Source organism: Caretta caretta, chromosome 1 (assembly GCF_965140235.1).
Source record: "Caretta caretta isolate rCarCar2 chromosome 1, rCarCar1.hap1, whole genome shotgun sequence".
NCBI classification, from domain to species: Eukaryota; Metazoa; Chordata; order Testudines; family Cheloniidae; genus Caretta; species Caretta caretta.
The window spans coordinates 37,810,259-37,835,165 of record NC_134206.1 but is presented as its reverse complement, the minus strand read 5'-3'; the positions used below and the strand labels follow the sequence as shown (position 1 = coordinate 37,835,165).

The window sequence follows — 24,907 nt, the reverse complement described above, 5'->3', positions numbered from 1 at the left end:
AGAAACAAAGGGACTTGTCCAAGGCCACAGAACAAACAAATAAGAGTTGGAAATGCAACCCACTCTACTCCCACAATCCCTGAATCATACAGTGCATAGTCACTACTACACTGCTCAATTAAAATACATGTATACAATAATTTAATACAAGGATGTGGCACTTTCTGAATAAGTGCCTTGTATTTACCTCTTCGGCATGTGGATGGGGAAGCACGAAGCAAAAGAAAGAAATTTTCAAACTTTCACCTCCATGATTTTAGGGTTTAACATGAGCCTTTCCTTCTCCCAACAGAAAAAGAAGCTGCCACATTGTTTTCCAGCTGGAATGGATGTGGACAAGTTCTTGTTATCTCTGCATTATGATGAATAAAGTAGTTGAACTATGACTATTTAAAACAAGGTGTCGCTTTGTAAAGGGTGAGCTGCACTTTCAGTGCACTGAAGTTTCACTTTATAGCAAAATCATGCTGTTTCTGAAGCAGGTTGCTAGTTTGTAAATAGAATTCTAAGTTGGTATATTTTATTTTTGAGAAAGCACTTACAGTGATGTAGAGCCATTTATTTACAAAACTGTACAGGTAGACTTGTTTGGATAATGTAAGTATTGTACAAACGTATTGTGAGAAGAGTTGTAAACAACCAAATGTTCTTAGTTTGTTTCCTATAACACCAGATGTTTATGTTCTGCAGAGTTCTTTACTTACCATCTAAATTGCTTCATCATTTTGTGAATTTGAGGGCAGTGATTCTGTAGCTCAGCATTTCTAAGCCTTGCAGCACTGCTGATTTTAAACAAGGCAGTTGAGAGAAGAACTGGGAAATTAAGCATTTGGATCATCTTTTACAACAGGTATTGGGGGTTCTCAAATCAGACTGTTGTTAATTTGTTTGTAGTAGAGTTCTCTCCTACCCCTCCACACCATGTTCTGTCAGATGCTTTTTTACTTTTTAAAACTGCATGGGTGATGAAAGATACCCTGAAAGGAGACAGTAATGGGCACAAACACACGTTGTCTCTTCCGCCCCCCACAAAAAAGGTGTACTATCTTCCAATAAAGGTGCCTAAGAATTTTACAGAATCTTAAACAACAGTTACCAGCTTAGCCAAATGCAGATCTTGCTAGCTACGATGGTATCTTTTGAAGTGCAAAAATTATTTAAAATAGTGAAGTTTTAAATATTTAAAATTTTAATAGCCAGACTATATGTAGTTTTTCTCAACAGTGAAAAGGGGTTTGGTTCACATGGCTCAGTTCTGTATCCATGCATATCATTTGGAGATCAGCAGTGCAACATTCTGCATTATGTTGGATTGGAATGGAAGTTTTGCTCACTGAAATCCGAATACCCTAGCTAATTTAGTAAATGCCATGTACTTACAGGACTCAAATGAACACAACTGTTGCTGGGAAAAAAAAAATCTCAAAAAGGTAGTGAGTTTGATTTAGGGCCTACCCAAAGGAAAAGAAGAACGTTCAATGAAATATTTCACTGGTGTAGGTAGTGAGTTTTTAGAGATTGGCAATACTGTTAAGGATTTCTAACAATCAGTGAACAGGGCACTCACTCTCTCCTGGGTCTTCCACTGTAATTTTACTTTTTGGTGGGGGGTCTGAGTTGATGATGTAGTGAGACTAAGAATCGAAAATACTCTAATGGAAAGATGATTCTTTCAACCCTATTTTGCATTGTCAAGAGGGTAGCTTCCTGTTTGTTCTACTTAAAAAGCTTTTAGCTTCACCTTTAGTTCAAAATGAAGGTAGACTGTGGTGGTATCCAGTAGGGTAGTTCAACATAGTGATTAACAGAAGGTGGCAGGACAAAGCTCCTATGTATCCTGAATTTTGATAGGAATTGGTATATATACAAATTAATAAAACAACTCTCTTCTGATCACTAGTCCTAATCCCTACTCCAAATGGTATAAGGTCTAACTTGTTTTGCAGAATTTTCTTCACTGGCAGTGGTGTGTTTCCTCTTTGTTCTCAACTTGTTGATATGTTACTGAATAATGTAATAGTTTTCTTGTAAGATCTGTATGGTGACATGGCAGTGTTTCAAATAGCATCCAAGGATTCCTAAGGAACCAAATATTATGCAGTAGATGTTTATATTAAACCTATCCACTAACTTAATACTGCATAGCATTTAAGGCTTGAATAAATATTTTGGTTTTAATCCAGAAGTTTGTCTATTGATTTTATGTACCAAACAGCCCTTTACCAGTCCTATGCTGGTATTCAGTTCACTTTCATTTTTGCTCTGCTTTACATCTTCAGAGGACTGTGGTAATGCTAAGTTATCAGGTCTGTTTGCAGAAATATAAAACATGGAATGGTATAGCTGAATTTTCTTTTTTTGAAAGATGTTTTAAGGGAGTAGTCACCTTTGGTGCAAGAAAGGTGTAGCGTTTTTCAATGACTTGATATTACCTATTTTACACAAAGCCTTCAACTTCTTTAGCTATCATTTTTCCAGTATTAATGTTGCCATAGAGAAGGAGGCAGGCTTGGACTGAGGTTAAGTAGAAATCCTTAACCCATACTAGTCTTCCTCTGAAGTCTTACCAGTTGTATAGGCTTTTCTGAGGTGCACATGAGCTAGCTATAAAGAACAATATTCAAAGAACCCCCAACAGATTAGACTGCAAGACTTGTGAAGCTAATCAATTTAAAGCTGCTGTAAGGAAGGTAGTGTAGTCATGACAGAATGAAATGTTGCTGTGTAGAGGAGGGTTGAAGTTACTTCTGATTTTAAGTTTCAGGTGTGCTTGCATCAAAGTCATAATTTCCAGACACAAAATTGGTGTTTTTGTCAAGTACCTTGTACACGATAACCAGTTACCTGCCTCACCTTTGAGTGGTTACTGCCAGAGTATGTTTCTTGACAAGACCAGGGTACTGCCAAAAGTGAATTAACAACTTCAGTACAACTTCTGAATCAAAAGACCAAATCTTTTCATATGGGTTGACTTCTAGGAAATGAAGGAGTGGAGACTGGTAGTATAACATACACAGAGCCTTCAAAGAAGCAGGCTGCTGCTAGTTGCAGTGCATTGGGCTTGTGTAGTACACATGTTGGCTGTGATTTTAGAAATCTTTTTAAAAAGACCTGTGTGCGAGCAGGTCTGGGAACAGAGGTAAATTTAAGAATATCTAAATACCAAAACTATTCATTCAGGTTAAACATTCATTGGTGCTGTCGCCAATTTGGTAGATTATCTGCTAGTGACCGCAAGTTTTCACACATGGTGAAAGACCACCACTGGGGAAAAAAAAGTGCTAAGAAAGACTTTAAGCAGGTGTTTCAGCTGATTACCTAAAGAACTAAAAGTTTACATTACTGCTAGTACTATGAAAACTAGAGGAGGATTGGTCATTTCTTTGCTTCTTACACCCCCTCAAAGCTGCACTAGAATTGCATCCACCTATTCTACGGACATTGTTTTCAAACCATATGCAGAATCTTCAGTGAAAATACATATTCTGATCTTTCTACATTTCTAAGTTTGCATCTGGATATATCTGTTCAGCTCAAAACAGTCATCAAAACTGTAGCACAGAATCAGGCCAGAAGGCAAAATTTTTAAAACTGCTCCTGAACTAGCACAAAGGTGACAGTAGTTTACTTGAACATAAGCAATTGTCAGCCAGTTTTTTCTGGATACCACAGATTGATGGGCTTGTCTCACAGGAAGCTGTAATTGTATAAAGTAGGGTGTGAACTTAACGGGATATGGTTATACTAGTTAACTCTGCAAGTGAACACTTCTCTCTGACTAAACTGAAAAGGCCCTCTGACAAATGAGAAATGCCAATTATCTGTGCATAATCCAAAGGTTAAGTATTTTTAGCTGTAGCTGACAAACTTGTCTTCTATGAGGTCAGTTACTATTTTGTAACAATAGGGTTAAAGCTAATCAAAGTGCTGCAGAAATCCTGAATGAAAAGCTGGTTTAAAAACTCCTCCAGCATTGTAGTTAACTGTAGAAGTCTAAACAGTTGATGGCAAGCTAGGCTCATGCTCTTGTTGTAAAGATACGTTCCAACAACAAGATTCAGGTAAGTAACTGCCAGGTGACTTTCATGGGAAAAAAACTTGAACTAGATATTACAGGTTTAAATAAAAAATTGAGCACTTAAGCTATGTGTCCATTTTAAAGATCTATGAATGATTTAATATCAATTCATTATTCACCAAGGAAAACAATTTTCATTCAAATAATTACTTGCAGGGAGATCATCCACAGAACAGCTACATCCCGAGTAGGCATACAGTCTTTGTCTAGTGACAACTTGTAGTTTACCATAATTTGACAAGTTTTAGTTCACACTATGTAAAAAACTGCACTAAATTAGTTTAAGGTACAAAACAGCTGTGAGCATGACTGATGAAGGTTTTAGAGAAATACTATAGAAAACCAAGTTAAAGTGGGTGTTATCTGCAAATCCATAAATAATGTAACTGCCACCACCACTCAGATTATTTTACTCAGATAATTTTAAGGTTTGGTATTTTCAACAGCCAGCCAGACTACAGCTTTTGGATCAGAATCGCAGAAGCACCACCTCCTCCATTACAAATTCCTGCAAGACCATACTGTCCTTGCTTCAGCACATGGGCCATGTGAGCAACAATTCTCGCTCCAGACATTCTATGTAGAAAAGAAAAGAGTTTAGTTTTCAGGAAGTCATCTTGATTTTACACAAGTTTCTCTAAGACAATCAACAGATTCAAAGGGCAGTACTGCTGTAGCACTGCATCCTCGGATTAAGTATCTAATACCCATACTTAAGAGTAATAAAAGCAACTTTCCACCAGTTTTTCCACTTTGTCTTTATGTAAATAGCATTCTAAACACAGCTCTTTAAAATACCTGACTTCCTATTCCCTGCTGGAACTGAATTAACTGGGCTGCATTGCAAAGCACAGCTCTCTCAAAAAGACAACAGGATGCACATAAGTCTCTTCCATGCTGCCACCACCGTAGGAAGAAAGAATTTTGAGAGCAGCTGCTTGTTCAAGTGGTGGTTTTGTGCACCGATTTCTTCATCAACTACAAGTTTGAGGATGTACGAGGTGCTGCTTTTGCTGTGATTAAGACCCTAAGCCATCAAACACAGTGGTCTGGTCTACACTAGGAAATTGTCAACATAACTAAGTCACACAAGGGGTGTGAAAAATCCACACCCCCTGATCAACGCAGTTAAACTACCTAATCCCCCCTGTAGGCAATGCTAAGTCAATGCGAGAATTCTACGATCAACCTAACTACTGCCCGTCAGGGAGGTGGAGTATCTACACCAACAGGAGAATTCCTCCCACCGGCGTAGATAGCATCTTCACTGAAGCAGTCCAGCTGCACCACTGCAGTGTTTTAAGTGTAGACAAGCATTCTGGCACAAAAGTCAGTCATTTAGTTCATAAATGTTTGCAGGATCAGGGCCCTACATACTTACAGAGAGAGGGACTTTTGAAAATAACCTATCCAGAGAAGACTATGGTGATGCTGATTTGGTCAGAGGACGCCAACAGAATATGGCAAGGAAGATGTTAGGACCACTCCTGAAATCACAGGGGCTAACATCTTTACCAACAAAGCTTGCAACTGAAGGGGCACTTCTGGATCACCATTTGCTCCTGGAATCCCCGATGGTTTTTTCCAATCTGTATTTAGCTAGACGATTTTTCTTCAGTAGATCTGCACAATGCCAGTTATCACCTCCAAAGTAGATTACTGGGAAAGACTTAAGACCATTCAGAAACTACAGCTGCTTCATAATGGGGGACAACTTTTTTTTTGGGGGGTGGGGGGTAGAGAAGGGGAAGGGAGGCTAGGTGGGTTAAACTGAAGAGAGCACATTATATCAGTGCTCCAATGACTGCACTGGCTTCTAACTGCAATACTAGGCATTCAGTAAATGTTCTGGATCCACCTTACACAACAGCGGAGATCAAATGTGAGGGTATTTTCAGTAGAGGGCCCTAGACCTGGAGTTTAATTGCCTGTTGGTCTTTACACTATGCCCTGAAGGTCCTCTATTTAACTTTGGCTTTTTGTAGGAGGGCTTAGTCAGCATAACAAATACTTAATAGTACAATAGATATTGAAAGCATGGCAGAAACATTAATTAGTGGCTTTACTGTTGCAGTTGATGCTGATCGGAGTAATGTCTATTTCCTGGTTAACGCATTAAATAATTTGAAATTTTTGGGAAAAAAATGGTACATGCACCAAGACAACGGTGATGGGAGCAAATAAATGAACTGAATAAATAAATTTTATGGGGGACAAGGAAAATTCTTCATCCAAGAAAAGGTTCCCAATCTTGCTCGTCTACTGCATAGAAGAGCTAAATACTGAGGAGAAAGGTGAACCTCCAACCAAGCCTGATTCACAGTGCCCTGAAAGTTAAGCCTTGGATAAAATTAAAATGGACTTGCTACCAAACTGCCATCATCAATTCTTGTTCACGGTTCTTCCTACTGACTGGCTCCCTGTGACCGTTAGCAAAAGCCTTTGCCCCTGGCTTAAAAAACTAAAGACAAAATGGAAGAGTTAAAAAAACATGGCCCAAGCACACAAACGCAATGATGTGTTTAACAGATACTGTCCAAGAATAAGACCTACCCCAAAGTGCAAACAAAAAACACACAATGGAGTACTTCACCTACCCTATTGGATGTCCCAAAGACACAGCGCCTCCATGTATGTTCACCTTCTGTGGATCAATATCCAGCATTTTAATATTGGCTAAGACTACAACGCTGAATGCTTCATTGATTTCCCACATCGCAATGTCTTCCTTTTTCAATCCTGCATCACTAAGAACCTAGAAATAAAACACTGTGAAAGTTATGTATCCAAAAGCACTTCCCGGTGGTCCTGTTTTGTTTTGAATTCAATGTTACACTTCCTATAACTAGTTGAAAGTTACCCAGTGAAGCACTCGGCCTGGATCAGAAGCTTCCCCTTGTCACAGGGCTTTTCACCAGTTTCCCAGCTCGGATACACATTATTCAAAAGTGGTGTTAAAACTATTTCCTGCAAAGAAAGGATTGTACAGAAGACTGCACATCTTAGCAGTTGCCCCTGTAAAAACAGGGCTACGGTGGCTCTAGATCTGGCTTTAAGTCACAATTGAAATGAGCTCAAGGGAAGCCCAGCAGAGAAAAAAAGAAAAGAGTGCAGGGCCTCTACTTTGAAGGTGTCAAACACAAAGCCTACTTGATGTACTTTTGGGGGTTGTGTAGCATGTTCAGATTCTGCAAAATCTAAACTGTCTTCTTTGCCCTCATGCTTACAAATACGCTGTGTTTCATTTGGAAGGTTAACTGACACATATCTTCCCCATTTGCAGACAGCTCGAAACAACAGCTCTGGAAATTCACTCCCCCTTTTCCATTAGCCTCAGTCAAGTGATGATGCTTCACATGTCAGCAACTATTTATTAGCTGGAAATGGAGTGGAAGTGAAGCCCGTGGATGCAAACTGGGAGTTGATGCAAAGAAGAAAATAGAAGGGGAGGGAAAAAAAAAGGAGGCAAGACAAGCCATTTAAAAGTTTTACCGGTGTCACTACTGGTTAGGGGGGTGATTTTTTTTTGCTTCCGGTTATACTGGTATGGTATAATACCAGTATAGCTTCTTTGAGTTCTTGAATTGGAATAAGCTATACCAGTATACGCACTTTTCTACTTCTATAACTATCTAAACTCGGGAGGGATGCAAAACTTCTAAGTACAGACAAGACCAAAGCCAGGAAAGCAGTAGAGATGTAGAAGTGAGGACAAGAAGAGAAATAGTGGTAGGTCCTAAGAGTGACAATATTTTCCCAAGTGATGCAGAATGCAACTGACTTAAAAATGTTACATAAAAGTCTTTTTTCTAACCTTGATCTTTATGCAATCACCACAACATCATCAGTGAGAGATCTGTGGATCGAGGAGGATTACATAGATGTAAATTTATGCCCCAGCCCAAGCACCATAATTAAAAAAAATAAATTTGGCCTTTCCTACACAATGAGTTTGACACCCCAATCTAGTTATTAGCATTAATGCTAACACCTGAGGACTCAAGCCTCCATTTTAATATTTATACCTTGCAAGCTAAATTGGTTTTAACACATCAATAATTCCATCAATGTAATTCAATGAAGTGGGTTAAGTTTTAAGAAACAGCTACGGTTGTATGGACATAACCTTTTCTACTGACCAAAGCCATAAATCAGCTCAAACAACCAACACATTTGACAAATATTTTCCACAGATTTGGGTTAATCTGATGCTGCCAAATACACATTTCCTCACTAGTCTACAAAGGAACATTTTACCAATTACGCCAGTATACCAGCCCTGTACCCCACCATGTAGACACACTTATTCTGATAAGACTTTTTTCTGTTTAGGTCAAAACAAAAGTGCCCACATGGGGGGAGAGGGGTGTGTGTGTTATATACTAGTATAGCTATATCAGTTTAAATTCATACCTTAGATTGTATTAAAAAAAATCCTTCTGGTGCAGGCAAGGCCTTAGTTATTGATAATTGCTTTGATATGCTCAGAATAATTTAATAATTAACCACCCAGCTAGATTCTCTCTCAAGCATTGAGATTAACAGGTCTGTCTTAACTTCAACTCAGGCAACACTATTAATCCCACAGTCTGGCACTAAAGGAGTCTGCATAGCAAGTGCCAATACAGAAGAACATGGAAAGCTGTCAGCTTTATTTTACCTACTTTTGTCATACCCACAGAGAGAGCCTTTATTTAATACAATGAACAGCATCATTTAACTAGTTCCTTGTTGAGCCACTGACTCAAATCCCATCAGACTTCTGTCTAAAATTTTTTTCACTTGTTACTTGTAACACCTGAAGTTACTATAATGGCTAAATAAGAAATATTTTTTTCTAATTTGTTTACTTTGGGTATTTGACTTGATAGCCTATTTATGTTGTGTTCCTGTTTGTGAGGATTTTTCAGACAGCAACAGGATGACTAAACCACAAAAAACTGGCAGAGGTATTGAGGGGCAAGGAAGTACCTGTAACTACTTTCAACTCTTTTCTTTAAGCTGACTAGATTTCAAGGGGACTGTGTTCCCTTAATAAAAAAACCCATCTAGAACAGAAAACTACATGCACACTTTGCATGGGAATTATTCTTGTGGCTAAGCAATCATAATATAAATACTACTTTACACTTTATCTACAAGGTCAAAAAGTACTTTATAAATGATGCAAATATTGTCTGTATTCCAATCAGAGGAAAATGCATGTTGGATCACTGGAGCAATTTAGGCAAGCTTACAATTTTTTTTTTATATTCAGCAATGATCAGTTTTGTTCCTACCTTGGGAACAGCATATGCAGGTGCAATTGGAAAGTCAATAGGATCAACAGCAGCATCTGCAAAAGCTGTAAGACCATAAATATTATAGAAATCTTTTATCACTTTTCACAAAGGAAATATTCACCTATACAGGATACATGTCCAGTACTCCCCTCCTCCACCAATTAATTTTTCTATTCATTTAAATAAAATGACTCCTGAAAACAGGCTGTAAACTGTGTGTGCTTGTATGCAAACAGTATGGTAATATTTTCAGATTTTACTTTTAAAATGTGTTAGACATAAACCCATTCAGGAAAGGCTGGCTATGATCAGGAGTCAAAGCACGTTTGGCTCCTCAAATTTAAAAGAACAGTTCAAGTTATGTTACAGCTGCAACTTCCTAGCCAATGAACCTATCCCATGTTCCCCCATGAAAAAGACGACTGGTAAAGCAAGATTCCAAGTCACATGGCAAATCAGAAGAGTATTTTCCAGCACAGTACTTGGGAGAGGCATTTGGAAAAATTCCTACCCACTATTCTTGCAAGTGGTGTGACATTAAGTCTCTTGGCTGCCTCTGCAGTCATCACAACCAAAGCAGCTGCTCCATCATTCAGTGTGCTGGCATTGGCAGCAGTTACTGTTCCTGAAAAAAGTAGAACAGTATTTAAACAGAGGAAGGAAAACGCAATAGCTCAGGTATCTCTTTCCAATGCATTTATCTGGCAGAGGGGCCCTGAATCTGAGCTCTTGTCTATACAAGTGTGGGGCACGGGCTTAACTAAGGCTACATCTACACTACAAGCTAGGAGTGTGATTTCCCAGTTCGCATACAAATTCTCCTGATTGCTCAATGAGAGCTAGCATGAGTATTATTAGTAGTGCAGCTGTGGTAGCATAGGCAGTGGCTGCATGGTTTAGCTGTGCTGAGTACATACGCGCAGGTTGCAGGAGTGTTTGTACTTGGCATGGCTAAACCATTCCAACACTGCCAGTGCGACTGAAGCTACACTACTACTTACACAAGTGCTAGCTCTCACGGAGTTACCTCAAGTACGTGTACGTGAGCTGGCAGATCACACCCCTAGCTGTAGTATAATGTAAACATACTCTCAGGGTGAGCTTTTAAATTGAATTGGTGCAAAAGCCCATGTGGACACCTACACCAATTTAAGCCAGGTTTAAATTGGTGTATCTTGCTTAGGTAAGGTAATGGCTTCCACATTACCAATAATCAATTTAACTCCAATCGATACAGGGCTGCAAAAAAGTGTGGCAACTACACGGATTTAGCTTCAGAGATCCATCGACTGGAGACAGATGCATGTGAAGGCACACATGCTCCCACTGGAATAAGAAGTTACACTGTTGTAAACTGTATGTGTAGACCAAGCCTGTAACCATATTGATTTATGCCAGATTTAAAGTCAATTTAAGTGTCCCGATATAAGGTTTTCCATCAGATTAAACCAGATTTGAAAACGAAGGCTGGTTACTTAGAACCAGAGTTCTCTGAGAAGGCTCTGCATATTCCCAACTTACGGGTACTGCGCCGCATTGTGGCAGTGCCTTCTTTTGCAGGGCCAGCTAGAGAGAGCAGCGTCATGCTCCTCACCTCTCCCCTTCCCGCAGCGCCCCCAATGTTCCAAGGGAGAGGCTATATACGAGAGAGCGTGCCCTCACTACATCAGAGCCAGAGATCAAGGACTCTGGCAAAAAGGGGAAGGCCGGTGGGAGTGTGAACATGCAGAGTAATCTCTAACAACTCTGGTTAGAAGTAAGTAACTTCCATCTCTTCTTCAAGTGGCTCTGCATATTCCCACTTACTGGACAGGCTGTTAAGCAGTGCTGAAAATTAACCTGGAAGTAGGAACAGAGTCTTAACTGTATAAGGGCCGAAGTAGTGCTTTACCAAATCCAGCATCTGCCCTACAGGCCAAATCCAAAGTACGGTGCTTAGTGAAGATGTGCGCCAAAGTCCAGATTGCAGCTCTGCAAATTTCAGCAACTGGCAGAACTGACAGGGGAAAAAATAATCGCTAACACTAACTATCCTAACAATAAAAAGGGCTCTGACTCCAAAGAGACTAGAGTTGTTCACATCCCTCCAGGCACACGGCGAGAAGGAACTGAGGGCACTCCAGCCCCATACAAGTCTTGCTCTCAGAACATCGGTGAGACTGGACAGGAGGGGCAAAGAATGCAAAAGCGCTCTAGCTGACCCTGCTAGGTGGTTCTGTGGCTAGGTACCACAAAGCAGCATAGTACCCATAAGTGGGAATATGCAGAGCCACTTGAAGAAGCAATCTCTTAGTTAAACAAGTTCAACTTATCATTAAAGCCTGAAGAGAATGAAAAATGGACTGGATCAGCACTCAAAGCAATAATATTCCATACTATGCAACAACAAAACAGATACAGCTCCCACACTCATGTACCACTTCTCCAGGAAAGACACTCATCTTGACATCTACTTTTCAGTATTAGCATTCCACTTACAAGAACATTTGGGAAACTGCAATTCTAGACCAACTTTGCTGTTTGATTCCCCCACAATTATCACCTATTTCAAGTGAAAACCATTAAAGCCCGTTACTAAACCAGACCTTGCATTTCTCCAGGAAACACTGCTGCACATTGTCCAGTTATAAGAACAATTCTCCAGGCAACAAAGAGTGCTGCTGTAATTGGTGCCCACTGTATTCCTATGTTTTCTATCTGGAAATCATTCGTCTTTACCTGAAAACAGCTTATCTGGGTCAAAATACATTGGGTGGAAAGAATATGTTATTCACCCTCCTATCAATGTGGTCCAACTTGAAAGAGTTTTGAGATTTTATTTTTTGAAATTAAGTACCATAAGAATACACAGCTCTCAAAGTTAAGCCCTGAACAAGAGCAGCCTACTGTGTTCAACTGAAGATAAGCATGGTCCTCCTGCTAACATACTTTGGAGGAACTCGGTCAAAAAAGACAAACACCAGAGTCCCTGTTTCAAGTAAAGCAGTTCACCTTTGACTGCAACTAGAGCTGTGAAAATCTTTAATTTAAAATTTGATACATCCCTTCCTCTCCTGCAACACATCAGTAACATATTGGTAATAAGCACGAAGTCTGTGTTTAATAAAATAATTACATATGTCCCAGTAATTTCAATTGGAAATATTCTTCATTACTTGGCTTAGTGTGGAGAGACTTAAAATATTGTCTACAGAATTTGCTCTGTAAAAACAAATAAAAATTAAAAAAAAATCAATTGCTCCATATACAGTCCTTACCATTTTCTTTTTGAAAAACAGTCTTCAGCTTTGGAACTTTACTGAAATCAACACGCTTGTACTCTTCATCTTCTTTCACTTCTACATCTGGTTTCCCTGAAATACAGATGCCAAATCAAAGCCACTCAATCAGTTTTTGGCATTTTAGCATGAAAAGCTGCACAATGATGCACATGACACCTCACCAGGTTATTTTTGTTATGATTTATCCAAAAAGTAACCCTTAAGACAGAGGTTCCCAAACTGTGGGGCACACCAATCTAGGGGGGCGCAAAGGAACATTCAGGGGGGTGTGGTGGGTCCGGCCCAGCCCCCACAAGGGGTGGGGAAGGAGCACCATCCATCCCAGCTCTGCTCTGGCCCCGCCCTCAGCCCTTGGCTGCAGCTCCATTCCCAGACCCAGCCCTAGACCTGCTCCCAGCCTCAGCTCCCTTACCCCATCCGCGTTTACACACACACACACACACGCTGCGTCCCCGCTCCCAGCCCCGAGGGGGAGGCAGGAGACAGACGGGTAAGAGGAGGCGCAACCCTGAAAAGTTTGGGGACCACTGACCTAAGGTATTCTGCACTCATTTATTCTATGCTACATTCCATTTTTAGACACCCTGACGTATTATTTCTATAAAAATGTGACTTAATTTAGCTCTGAAGAGAGAGACACAAAAATTGACAAGCTTGCTCCTTTATCCCATTGATCCACAACAGGTTTATTGTTAAGACAAGACCTTTATCAATTCACCTCCCAGGCTGGTGGAGAGAGAGAAGAAAAAAAAATCACAGATCAATTAGGTGTATTAAAATAGTAAAAAACAAATTGAGATGAATTACAGGCCACATTAGCTAGCACTTATTCTATGTTGTAACACTCAAGCAAGTTACAAAAGAAGGATGGATAACTCCAATACCTCAGTAAAAACAAAGAGGAAAAAAATTACCATAAACAGTCACCAACTGTGTTTGCCAGAAAGCAAGCTAAGAATATTGTTTTTCTACAGAAATGTAAAAAATATTCCCAAAATTTGCACATTCCAGCTGCAATGTTAGTATTCATCACTGCACAATTTAACATCTTTTAACATGAAAAAAATTTTAGAATGTATTTCCATAATACCTTTTTGTGAAATAGTGACAGGAACAACCTCCTTTGTCAGTTCTCCTGATTCCCAGGCTGTCCTGCTCCTAGTGTAAGAATTTATAGCGTAAGTGTCTTGCTCCTCTCGTGAAACAGTAAGCTTCTTAGCCGTATTTTCAGCACAATTACCCTAGGGGAAAACAAAGACCATTCTGAGAACATGAACCAGAAATGTAGATGGGAAGATTAACTCCTATCTTTTTTAAAAGGATGTGACAGAACTTTTGAAGTGAATTTTTAAGTGTTACAGTTGCCAGGAGGTTCTATTGTGACAACTGCTACAGGAATCTGAACTTCACAACAGAAGTTAGTGAGCAATTTTCTGGACAGATGTAATTTAAGCCAGAAAGCCATGATCGTAATGACGGATGCAGTGTAGTTGTAGCCATGTCAGTTCCAGCATATTAGGTAGACAAGGTGGGTGAGGTTAATAGCTTTTATTGGACCAACTTCTCTGTTGGTGAGAGAAAAAAGCTTTTGAGCCACACCAAAAAGCTCGAAAGCTTGTCTCTCTCACCAACAGAAGTTGGTCCAATAAAAGCTATTACCTCAGCCACCTTGTCTCTCTAATGTTCCTAATGAGGCCTTTATAATTAAAAAAAAAAAAAAAAAGTGTGAATTTAATGCTTTTGAAATGGCTTAGATCGACACTCTGAAGCCCTGTTTAGCCACATAACAGTACATCCACACAGTTCTCACCAATGCACATCATTCCTATACTGGTGGGACTGCCTTCGAGGCTTGAAAGGGTACTTCAATCTCCAGATCTTATTCAGTCCTTGGATTCTCAGCAGTGCATGACAAACTGGCAAGTAGTGCCATTTTTTCATCCAACAACTGAACTGAGACCACCTAAGTTTTTGCACAGGTTACTGAACAGTGTGATAATTTCTCTCTCTCTTTTTTTTAAATTGTATACATAACTATCCTCTAACTTGACTGCGACCACCTAACTCATTTCACACAGGTTACTGAACAGCCATAGAACCAACAGTTACAAATCTCGTTCACTACGAACACGGGCTATACATTCACTGGAGACATAGGTGAAGGGTAATATATCCCATTACCAATTCCATGAGATACACTAAGTCCACCTGGGAAAGTTATTCTGAAGATGAGAGGGAGCTAGACCCATCCTCCTTGGTCACCAGGCTAACTTCCTAAATATCTGCATGCACATTTGGTTAAACTTATACTGTTTCTATAGCAAAGTCTACGTATAAAACATTGCTTAGAGATCGGTCTGCATTAGTTTGATTGGAGCATTCCTCTAATTCCTCACACAAGTGAGTTAATTTCTATACCTCTATCTAGCCAAACACAGGGTGACAGAGGCTTGTCCTCCTCCACAGTTCTGGCTGGGTGGGGAGGCTCTGCTCCGTCGGGACTACAGCCGCCCCTCTTCTTTCCCCCCATAACTTTGCATCCTCAGGGATTGCATGTCACTGGCCCTGGGGCCGCGCAGGAAGCCCTCTGCAGCTCTTCTGTCATGGCCCTGTTCACTCACTCCCATGGCAGCGAACCTGCAGAGGGGCTCCCTGTACTGGGAAGGAACCATTCAGCAGCAGGGTGGTCTCCCTTGCAGCCAGTGGATCTTTATCCTCCTCTTCCTCACAGTCCTAAACAGTAGTCTCAGCTCGACTATCCAAAACCCTGCATTAGCTGAATCTCTTCCTTGTCCCCCAGCATGGCATATATTCCCCCTGCAGCATGTCTCTCATGCTAGGGGACAAAGGAAGGGTTTCAGATAATAGAGTTTCAATAGGGAGTAGACTGTGTAACCTTATGCAGAGTACATTACTGCTCCAGCCTGGAGGAGAACAAGGTATGTATAACAAAGGTGAAGTCTGTATCAGTGAAGAAATGTTTTAATCTATAGGCCAGACAAAGATTGTAAAATATTATTTGTGCAACTGCTACTATTTAGGAAGCAAGGAGTAGAAACTCATCCAATAAAGACTTTGGGTAGGAGAATTCCTTCAGTGGGGAGAACAATCATTAGTTCCTCAAAATGCCCACCAGTCTCGCTTCAATCTTATCTGGATTCATCTTAAACCAGTGAGCTATTGTCAGGATGCTAGCTGACATGGAACCAGGAGAATCAAATATTATGAGGCGGTATCAGATGAGAGAGAGAATACAGATAGTCTCAAATCTCATTCTCCTCTAGGAACCTCACATATATATTTTGAAGAGGAGGTAACAGGGAAACCATGCTGGGCCACACAAGTGGATGCCCTCAGGGAGGTTGAGCAGTTTCATTGGTCCCCCCCTGGAAGGAAGGAATAGTGAGTTATTAGTGATCAACTGCGCATTCTACAGCATACACCAGGGTCTTGAGTCTCTGTCTACCACGGTCCTGGACTCTTGAGAAAGGCCTCACACATAGCCACACAAAACAACCACTTTGCCTGCTCCTGAATTTTGATCTGCCTAGCCTCTCCACACCGCTCACAATAAGAATCATGAAAGTGGAAGAACCCTTTCTTCAGAACCAGTTCTGTCCCTCATTTCCAGGCATGCCAGAACCAACATTTAAACAGTTACTAATAAACTCTTGAGTTCGGTGGTAGGTTCATGGTAGGCAAAAAAAAAAAAAAAAAAGAATGTTGCCGTATGTTTCAGTATTGAACAGCAATAATTACCATGTGGATTTTGTTGTAAACATCAGTCAAGCCATCTTTTACAATCAAATCTTCCAGCTTCACTCCTCCATAAGGTGTTGCCCCTCTGCTCATTGTATAGGGAACATTAGACATGCTCTCCATCCCACCAGCCACCATCACATCCTTCTCAAACAAAACAAACATATGTTAAAGTAAATTACAATAAAAGCCATTTTATATAAAATTTCTTCCTACATAACAAAAGATTAGAAAACATGTTACAGATGTTTCTAACAAAATTACTTCTATTTTTTGTGTAACAACAGTAAAAGAGTGAAAACACTTAATTGGTGTAGTGAACATGACCAATGTTCTGTGTCTGAGCTGTAATTTCAAAAGATTGAGAAGCAAAAAGTCTTGAAGATTAGTTACAGGAAAGTTACAACATGGAGAGTTTCTGAGGGGAAAAAAAAAAGATTTGACAAATTTCTTAGCCAGTATTTCTTTTTAATCTTTCATTCGCTGCCCTGGTGCTCTGGCCACCTCACATCAATTAGCATTTTCTTTCTCCTACACCTCGATTGTTGAAATGCAACTGCCTCCAAGATTAAAGTAGAATTTTCTTATTAAAAAGTCTTAGTTTTGCATATTTGTTCCATTTCAGTTCTCCATTAGCAACATGTTATATCTACAGGACAAGCAGCTGTTTCAGAATTTAAGACACTGGCAAGAAAGAGAGATCTGTTCACATGAAGTACTGGCTGCTCTATACAATGTTGTGTCGTCTCGCAGTGTGGAAAGATCTGACCCAACTTCAAAACACAGTTTACCACGTTGTCTGTTAATAAGCTGGCAACAAACAGGAGTCTTTAAACAGTTTTATCATTGAACCCAAAATTCCATTTAATTAGTATGTGCATTTATTAATATTTCTACATGGTTTTCAAGAAGTAGTTCCTGCAGTTTTATCATCCTTTGTAAGATGTGGTTGACCATTCCCTGGGGTGCCACACATGAAGTCTCTAGAGTCTCAGCATGAAGAATACATGTAACCATTTTAATGCAGTGCATTACATATGGGTAGGGATAAGAAAAATTGCAAGTTTAATGCTTTTCTGTAGTCTATAGAAAAGTTCAGTAAAACACTTTTATATTGCATCCTCATAAAGGATGCTTTACAAGGAGTCAGTCACGGGATTAAAAAAAGGAAGGTTTTTTTATGGTAAGATTTAAAGTAATGATGCTTTGTTCAGTATTAGGTGTACACTGGATCCAATAAAAACAACTGAGAGTCATGAGGATGAGATGGCCAGTAGAGAGAACTCAAAGGCATTTATGACTAGAAATCAGAAATGGGAAGCCAGAGAAGGGAACAGAAGATTTCTTAAAAGTGTTCTTTTTTTTAAGCTTTGTTATTCTGATCCTATATAATTTTACGTCTCCAGCCCTTCCAGTTTTTTAAAAAATAATCTATAAATCCAGTAAAGGCTCTAAAACAGTACAAATCACACATCCACTCAAGTCAATGGGAGTTTTGTCGTTAACTGTAATGGAATCAGAATTACTGAGTGTGCAACTGGAGAAAAAAATCTCTAATTATATAGTTTCTAAGACCTACTTACAGTCAATTAGGGCTGAATCCAGGAAAGTGGGTAGAAAGACAATGACATACTGTGGGAATCAGGCATGCATAATCACTTCAGGTCAAATCTCTAATTCTCTGAAATATGAGAGCCCCTACAAAGTGTGAGGCCTGCTTCCATCAAATGTAAACCTAAAGTATGAATATTCATTAAATGTGAATTACTAATCCCAGCAGTAGCTACTGAAATAGAAGTACTGGACCTGTTCCTGATCCCACTGAAGTTAATGGCAAGAATACCATTTACGGCCTGATCAAAGACCAGTACAGTCAGTAGCAAAAGATTCCCCTTGACTTCAGGCTCTACACCAAGCCCTTAATACTAGGTCAGATTGGCTTTGGTGTGAATTAAGCAGTGGGCCTAAATCATTGATATCAGTAACTGTACCAAGGAGGAGGAGGAGAGAGTGTGCGCATATTTTAAGAAATGAAAGAATACTTATGTCAGCAGGTAGGTTTTCCAAAGATGTACCATAATTGGCAGATAAGATTTTTTTTCTCCTAATCTAGGCCTGGTCTATATTAAAAGGTTACATCAGCATAACATGTCAGTCGGGGGTAAAAAACAAAAAAACACCCCACAAATCACACCCCCACTGATGTAGCCATACTAACAAAACCCCAAGACACAGCTATGTTGACAGAAGAGGGTCTCAGACAACACAGCTAACTTTGTTTGAGGCGGGTGGTTTTCCTATAACAGGAAAAACTCTTCTGTCAGCATATATTGAGTATTAAAGGGTTATGCTAGAGTAGTCTCTAGTTCTGACTACCGGTATATGTCTACACAAGAGGCACGAGTCAAAGAAACCCGGTTAAGATCTAGGTATTTTGCTTCTCTACCTTCTCTTCCCCTTAAAAGGAAAAGCTTATAATACTGACCACAACTACTTCCACCACTATTAACTGTATCCTAAGATATATGCGAGACACATTTCTAAATAAACAAATTTGTTAACTGTGTATCTACAAAATTAGGATTTATGTAAAAAATATGAATTCTTGTTAAGCAGTATTAGCACAAAAACAAAAAGTAGTATATTATAATGAGCAGGAAACCACCACATATTTCTCATATTTCTCAGAGATCAGAATTTCCACATTTTGGCAATCAGATCTCATGTTTGAAGTTAACGGGCACTAAAATTCACATACCTGATTTCCACACATCAGATTCTGTGCTGCCATCATGACGGACTTCATTCCAGAAGCACAAACTTTATTGATAGTTGTAGCAGGAGTACAGTTTGGTAAACCTGAGACAAGTAAATATAATAATCAACCAAGACAACAACATTATTCTATTTATAATTTAATTACATCATCCATTTTTAACATTTAACTATTAGCTGCTAATCTCATTGCACTGCCCCTCATTACAAAAAAAAACTGCCTTTCACCATCACTAATATTTCATAAGGGGCTAACTTTCATCTAAAGTAAAATAGTTATAATCTGTACCTACAGTTCTATAGCAGCTCTATGTAGTATAAATTCTCTAGATCTTTAAGCACAGAAACAAAAACATGTTAATACCTGCACCCAGTAGTGCTTGTCTTGTTGGAGCTTGTCCTTGTCCAGCCTGCAAGACATTACCCATATACACTTCTTTCACTTCTTCTGCAGGAATACCTATAAAATAAATCAAGAGGCTTTTTCTAAGTGAGACAAGCAATAGACTAGTATTTTTACCTTTTACATAAAGTTTTCAATCTAACACTGGCAATAAAATGCATTGATTTTACTCCAGAGAGGCTAAAATACAGCACACAGACCTACATTGAGCGCCTCACGGGTTTCCACACTTATGGTTCATGAAAAAATGCTGAAGACTGCTCTAGAGTCCAAAGTCCTCTAGGCATCCACAGAACAAAAACAGCACAACCACCAGGAATGCTGCCTTCAACAAACTCCTGGGCAGTGTGTTTCAACCCATTAGAGCAATTCCATCTCCATGTCTTAGTACTGTAAATCAGTGTTTAATGTGGTGATAGGTTTTGGAAGGTGGACACCTAACCAGTAGAAACCAGATTAACATTTTATTTCACATAGGCCACTGATTAAAAGTCTAATCTATTCTTAAAAGCAACACTGAAACAAAAGCACTCAAATCAGGCATTAAGTGCTTTACACATTTCATGCTTAGATTTTGTTTTTTAATTGTATCAACTGATAAAAGTTTAAGATCTCAAAGATTAAAAACTCACCCACCCACATACACACTTATTTTTTTCAAAACAAGATACAAATTGATACTGTTCACTGGGGCAATGTGTAACTTTGTTTTGTGAACAAATATTTACACATACCTGCTCTTTCAATTGCTCCTTTTATTGCAATGGAGCCAAGTTCAGTGGCTCGCAACGATGAAAGGGATCCTTGGAAAGATCCAATGGGAGTCCGTGCTGCACTTGCTATGACCACTTCCTAGAAGAATATAATATGTGGTAAGAGTTACAGTATTTAAAAACATAAAATTTCTTTTAACTTAGTCACTGTTTCAAAGAAAAAACAAAGTGTGAACCGTTTGTACAGTATACAATTGTACAACACAATGTGGGAGCCAAACTGGTCACTGACTTTAGGTGCCAATGCAGTACAAACATTTTAATAATTTTTATGTTATATTAATTGAGACACCTGCCCAAGAAACAAGACATTAAAAATGTCATGATAATTTAGCCAATGTCAAAGATCTTCTTGTGAGGCTAACCATAAATTAACTTCTGAATGAAACAAGGTATGACTTTCAACTCCTTATCGAGGAGCTCACTGCATCTGACTATTTTGAATTACAACATAATATGGGGTTATTTTAAGTATTATGAAGATTTGTATGGCTTTTACCCCTATTTTTACTCAGCTCCCCCCGCCCCCATGAACAAGTCTGCCTGCTAAGCTAGCCCATCAATCTGATGGCAGTATGATGTACTGACATTGAAGGGACTAAAGTCTGTGTCCCCCACTTGGGGCCTGTTCCTGAATGCTTCCTCAATGGTGTTGATGAGCACCTTCAACCCCCATGTTTCAGTGGGAGTCAAATACACTCAGCACCACGCTGTGTCAGGCCCTTGGTTCTTTATTTACTGAGGTAGGCAGGATTTTGGATGGAATACCTTGTGTCACTTGATTTACTCTCCTCCCACTCCACAAGTAAACAGTAACAGGATTAACAAAGAGGCAGACAAATTCAGATGCCCTCAGTTACAGACCAGGTCAGACACAGGTAAGTGCTGAGTGAAATTTTCAAAATGAGAGAGAGAGAGCATTGACCAGCTCCCTGTAAATTTAACAGAAGCATGATGCCCTGCCTTCCCAACCTCTCTGCGGCACTGCGCACTTTGAAGTTATCTGACATTTTGATACAGACAGATCTTAGAAAAAATCTAAACACTGTTCTAATACTAGGTGAGAGACAGGTAACAAACATTCTTATTCAAGCTTATCACGAACCAAGTTGTCTTAGCATATGTACTGGTCCGATTACAAGTTGGGAGGGTGGGGAAGAGAAGGGTTTCTATGCTTTTTTTAAGTAATCTCTCTCAAACAGAAGTCCTTGCAATCCAGTGGTTAGAGAGCAGGGCAGTGGGAGTCAGGAGACCTAGATTCTATTCCCAGCTTTGCCAATGACAAGCTGTGCGACTTTGGCCAAGTTACACATTCTCTACATTGAAAGTGTGTTGCAATGCTCAAGTTTTTAAAGATCAGACTCTAAAAGCAGGCTAGTAGCGATGGTTTATTATAACCAATGCTTGTAGCCATATGCTACTTAATACTTACATTTAAAGTGCGCTGTGATGCATAACCACGGTTTGTATATTTCAAAACCTAAAAACAAGAAAATTATTTTCAAAATTTTACTTCCCAATTTTGGTGACCTGATGTTTCAGCTCAGTAACAGATATATTGTGAAAATTGGGCATTTCTTACAAGTGACTGGGAAACACCGAGAATTACTAAATTTTTCAAGTTAAGAAACATTGGAAAAAATAAAAAACTAATACATCACAAAATGGACTTGGTTCATTTAGTTGACAAATGTGGTAAACATTCTGTAGTATATTTTCCAAAAGTAATAACATCTCAAATATGAGAGATGAGATCTCACTACATCATCTGTGATTAAATCTTTCTTTTTTTAAAAGCAATTTGTGGAAAGTATGGATTAAAAAAGTTCTGTCAGTTTTAATCACGTAATAGCTACTTCTCAGATATAGGAGCTCCAGTATTTCTCATCATCATTACATGCAATGAATCGGTAGGGAATGCTGCTACAAGTTTTGATTATTCAACCCCATTGTTTCTTTAGTCTTTTCACTGCTATCACTAAATTTAGCATTACAAAGGTAGCTAATTTCTAGAGCTCAATTTCACTGGCATATGTGATTTGTAAAATGGGTGGTGAACATAGGATTCAGCATCAAAAGATGACAACAGAACAACTAGAAAAGAAGTACTTGTGACACCTGAGAGACTAAAAAATTTATTTGAGCATAAGCTTTCTTAAGCTACTGTTAACTTCATCCTATTACTAGATGTACTCACAGTGGGGTGAAAATTCATTATATTTTTTTTAAATAAAAAAATTATTTTAAAAGATACATTATCTTAAGAGTTTAAGTCAGCAGCTTAAAGTAATAAAAAAGTAAAATTATTTCACTAGACAGTGTATACATAGATTACAGACCGCTAGCATTTTACTGAAATAATATATTCAGGTAACAGAAAAGGAGTACTTGTAGCACCTTAGAGACTAACCAATTTATTTGAGCATGAGCATTCGTGAGCTCCGAAAGCTCATGCTCAAATAAATTGGTTAGTCTCTAAGGTGCTACAAGTACTCCTTTTCTTTTTATATTCAGGTAAGTTAATTAAAATTAATAGTCACTTAAGGACTTTGAAAGAACACCATAAATTATATTCTAGTCATTTTAAGAAAAGTTAAAAAGTACTTTCAGGTACTATGTCCACCTTGAGTCCCCATGCCAGTTCTGATGATTTCTTAAAATTTTAGCTTCACAACAGGAAAAACAAATTCACAAGCAAGAAGAAGGAAACTGCCTATATAATTTTATGCATTTAACAACGTTCAATGAACAAAAAGAAAACATTTCCTCTAATCTTTCACTTATAGTCAATTTGGGTAATTATCTAACAATTTTAGGTGTGAAATTTTCTGAAAAATGGGTAAACTTTAAAGCTGACTGCATCCCTTTACGGTTTTATTTGAACATCCCAGAGAGTAGTTTATTCTTAGAACGGCCTGACCACTAACAAGGCTAACAGCCTTTTATCTTAAACTATCTACAGTTCATGTTATTCAGTCAATTGTACAAATACGCGAACACCGAGCAAAACATAGCTGACTGCAGTTCGCACTGCCTGTGCCGCGTACCTATATGTACAGACAACCGATTTTTTTTTTAACCTTGGCAGCTGATAAGATCTCAACTTTGGTTCTGTGGACATACCTGACCCCTTGCGTAAACCACGAATGTCTGTCTGGGTGCTTCACCTGCCTCATCCCCTTTCCCAAGGCAGAGGCTCGCAACACTGGGCCGCACCAAGGGCTGGGGCTGTCAGGCTCGCTTGGCTCAAAGCGGCCCGCACGCAGCCCCGCCTCCCGCAACGGGGGCCGGCGGCGCGGGCGGGCGGCTGAAAGACCAACGTGGCTGACCTCTGCTGATACTTCAGCCTTTTGCACGGGCGCTTTCGGCTCCCTCGACCCAAGGAGCAGGCTCGGCGCTGGCGTGGCAGCGCGCCCCGATCCCGAACCCCCGCCCCAGCCTTGCCCTCTCCAGGGCAGCCTGGTCTCCGGGCAGCCCCGCCGGAGACTGCGGAGGGGGCTGCAGCGGGGCGGCTGCTGCTGGTGCTGGTGGCGAGGAAGAGGGTCGAGGGTTGGCGCCCCCGCCCGCCCGCTCGCAGCACGAAGGTGGCCTTGGGGGGTCAAGGCTCCTGGCTGGGCCTCCGGCCACAGCCGCCTCCGCCTGCCCTTGGGCAGGTCACCCCAGGCCGAGCTCCCCAGCGCCCGGGAGGCGCCCCACGCTGCGCTTCCCTCGCCCGACCCGGGGTGGATTCTGCGCCCCGGGCAGCCCGCGGCGCGGGGTCTCGCTTCGCCCGGGGGGGGGGGGCGGGCGCGGTGACAGGCCCCATTTCCGCGGCGGGGGCTTCGTGTTTCCCACCCCCCCCTTCCCCGCCGCTCACCTGCAGCAGCCTCGCGACCTCCCGGCCGCCCAGCATCGCCGCCGCCATCCCTGCCCGAGTGCCACTGGAAAAGGCCCCGCGCCTCACCTTCAGCGCGGCCGCCCCCTCCCTCAGCCAACGGGAGCCGCTGCTCCGCCCCCCGCCCGCTCCCATTGGCTCCTGCCAGCAAGGGGCTGATTCCATTGGAGGAGAAGGCGGGGCTTGTGAGGGGGGTCGGAGGGGGGAATAGGCTACTAAGCGCCACAGGCCCCTCCCCCCCAGGCTCCTCTCTCTGATGCCCGCTGCTACTAGGGTCGCCAACTTTCTAATTGTGCAAAACCGACCCCCCTTGCTTTGCCCAGTGTCCCGCCCCTTCGCTGAGGCCCCACCCCCACTCACTCCAGCCCCCCCCCCGGGTAACCGCTCTTACTCATGTTCACTGGGCTAGGACAGCGAGGGGAGAGGCTGAGGGGTTTCGGGCTCCGGGGAGGGGTACGGGTTCCGGGGCTGAGCGGTTTCGGGCTCCGGGGAGGGGTACGGGTTCCGGGGCTGAGGGGTTTCGGGCTCCGGGGAGGGGTACGGGTTCCGGGGCTGAGCGGTTTCGGGCTCCGGGGAGGGGTACGGGTTCCGGGGCTGAGCGGTTTCGGGCTCCGGGGAGGGGTACGGGTTCCGGGGCTGAGCGGTTTCGGGCTCCGGGGAGGGGTACGGGTTCCGGGGCTGA

At 40.9% G+C, this 24,907-nt stretch overlaps 2 protein-coding genes across 3 annotated transcripts in view; one reads left to right on the top strand and one right to left on the bottom strand.

Annotated features, from left to right (window-relative positions):
• The window catches only part of NPAT (nuclear protein, coactivator of histone transcription), a 33,197-nt gene extending 31,019 nt beyond the window's left edge, over positions 1 to 2,178 (top strand). For both annotated transcript variants that reach the window (XM_048844528.2, XM_048844522.2), the window contains exon 18: positions 293 to 2,178. In XM_048844528.2, coding sequence (XP_048700485.2) covers positions 293 to 370 — 78 coding nt within the window. In that variant the 3' untranslated portion in view covers positions 371 to 2,178. The remainder of the gene's footprint in view (positions 1 to 292) is intronic.
• A 1,972-nt stretch (positions 2,179 to 4,150) lies between these two features.
• Positions 4,151 to 24,332, bottom strand: ACAT1 (acetyl-CoA acetyltransferase 1). Its single transcript, XM_048844554.2, has 12 exons — positions 24,208 to 24,332; positions 21,784 to 21,831; positions 20,313 to 20,430; positions 19,540 to 19,635; positions 19,159 to 19,259; positions 16,401 to 16,544; positions 13,732 to 13,882; positions 12,618 to 12,713; positions 9,872 to 9,985; positions 9,358 to 9,422; positions 6,676 to 6,833; positions 4,151 to 4,654 (listed from the first exon to the last, which is right to left on the bottom strand). Exons 1-12 carry the CDS (start codon positions 24,253 to 24,255, stop codon positions 4,534 to 4,536), a joined length of 1,260 nt encoding a protein of 419 aa, XP_048700511.1. The 5' UTR covers positions 24,256 to 24,332; the 3' UTR covers positions 4,151 to 4,533.
• Positions 24,333 to 24,907: the final 575 nt, after the last annotated feature.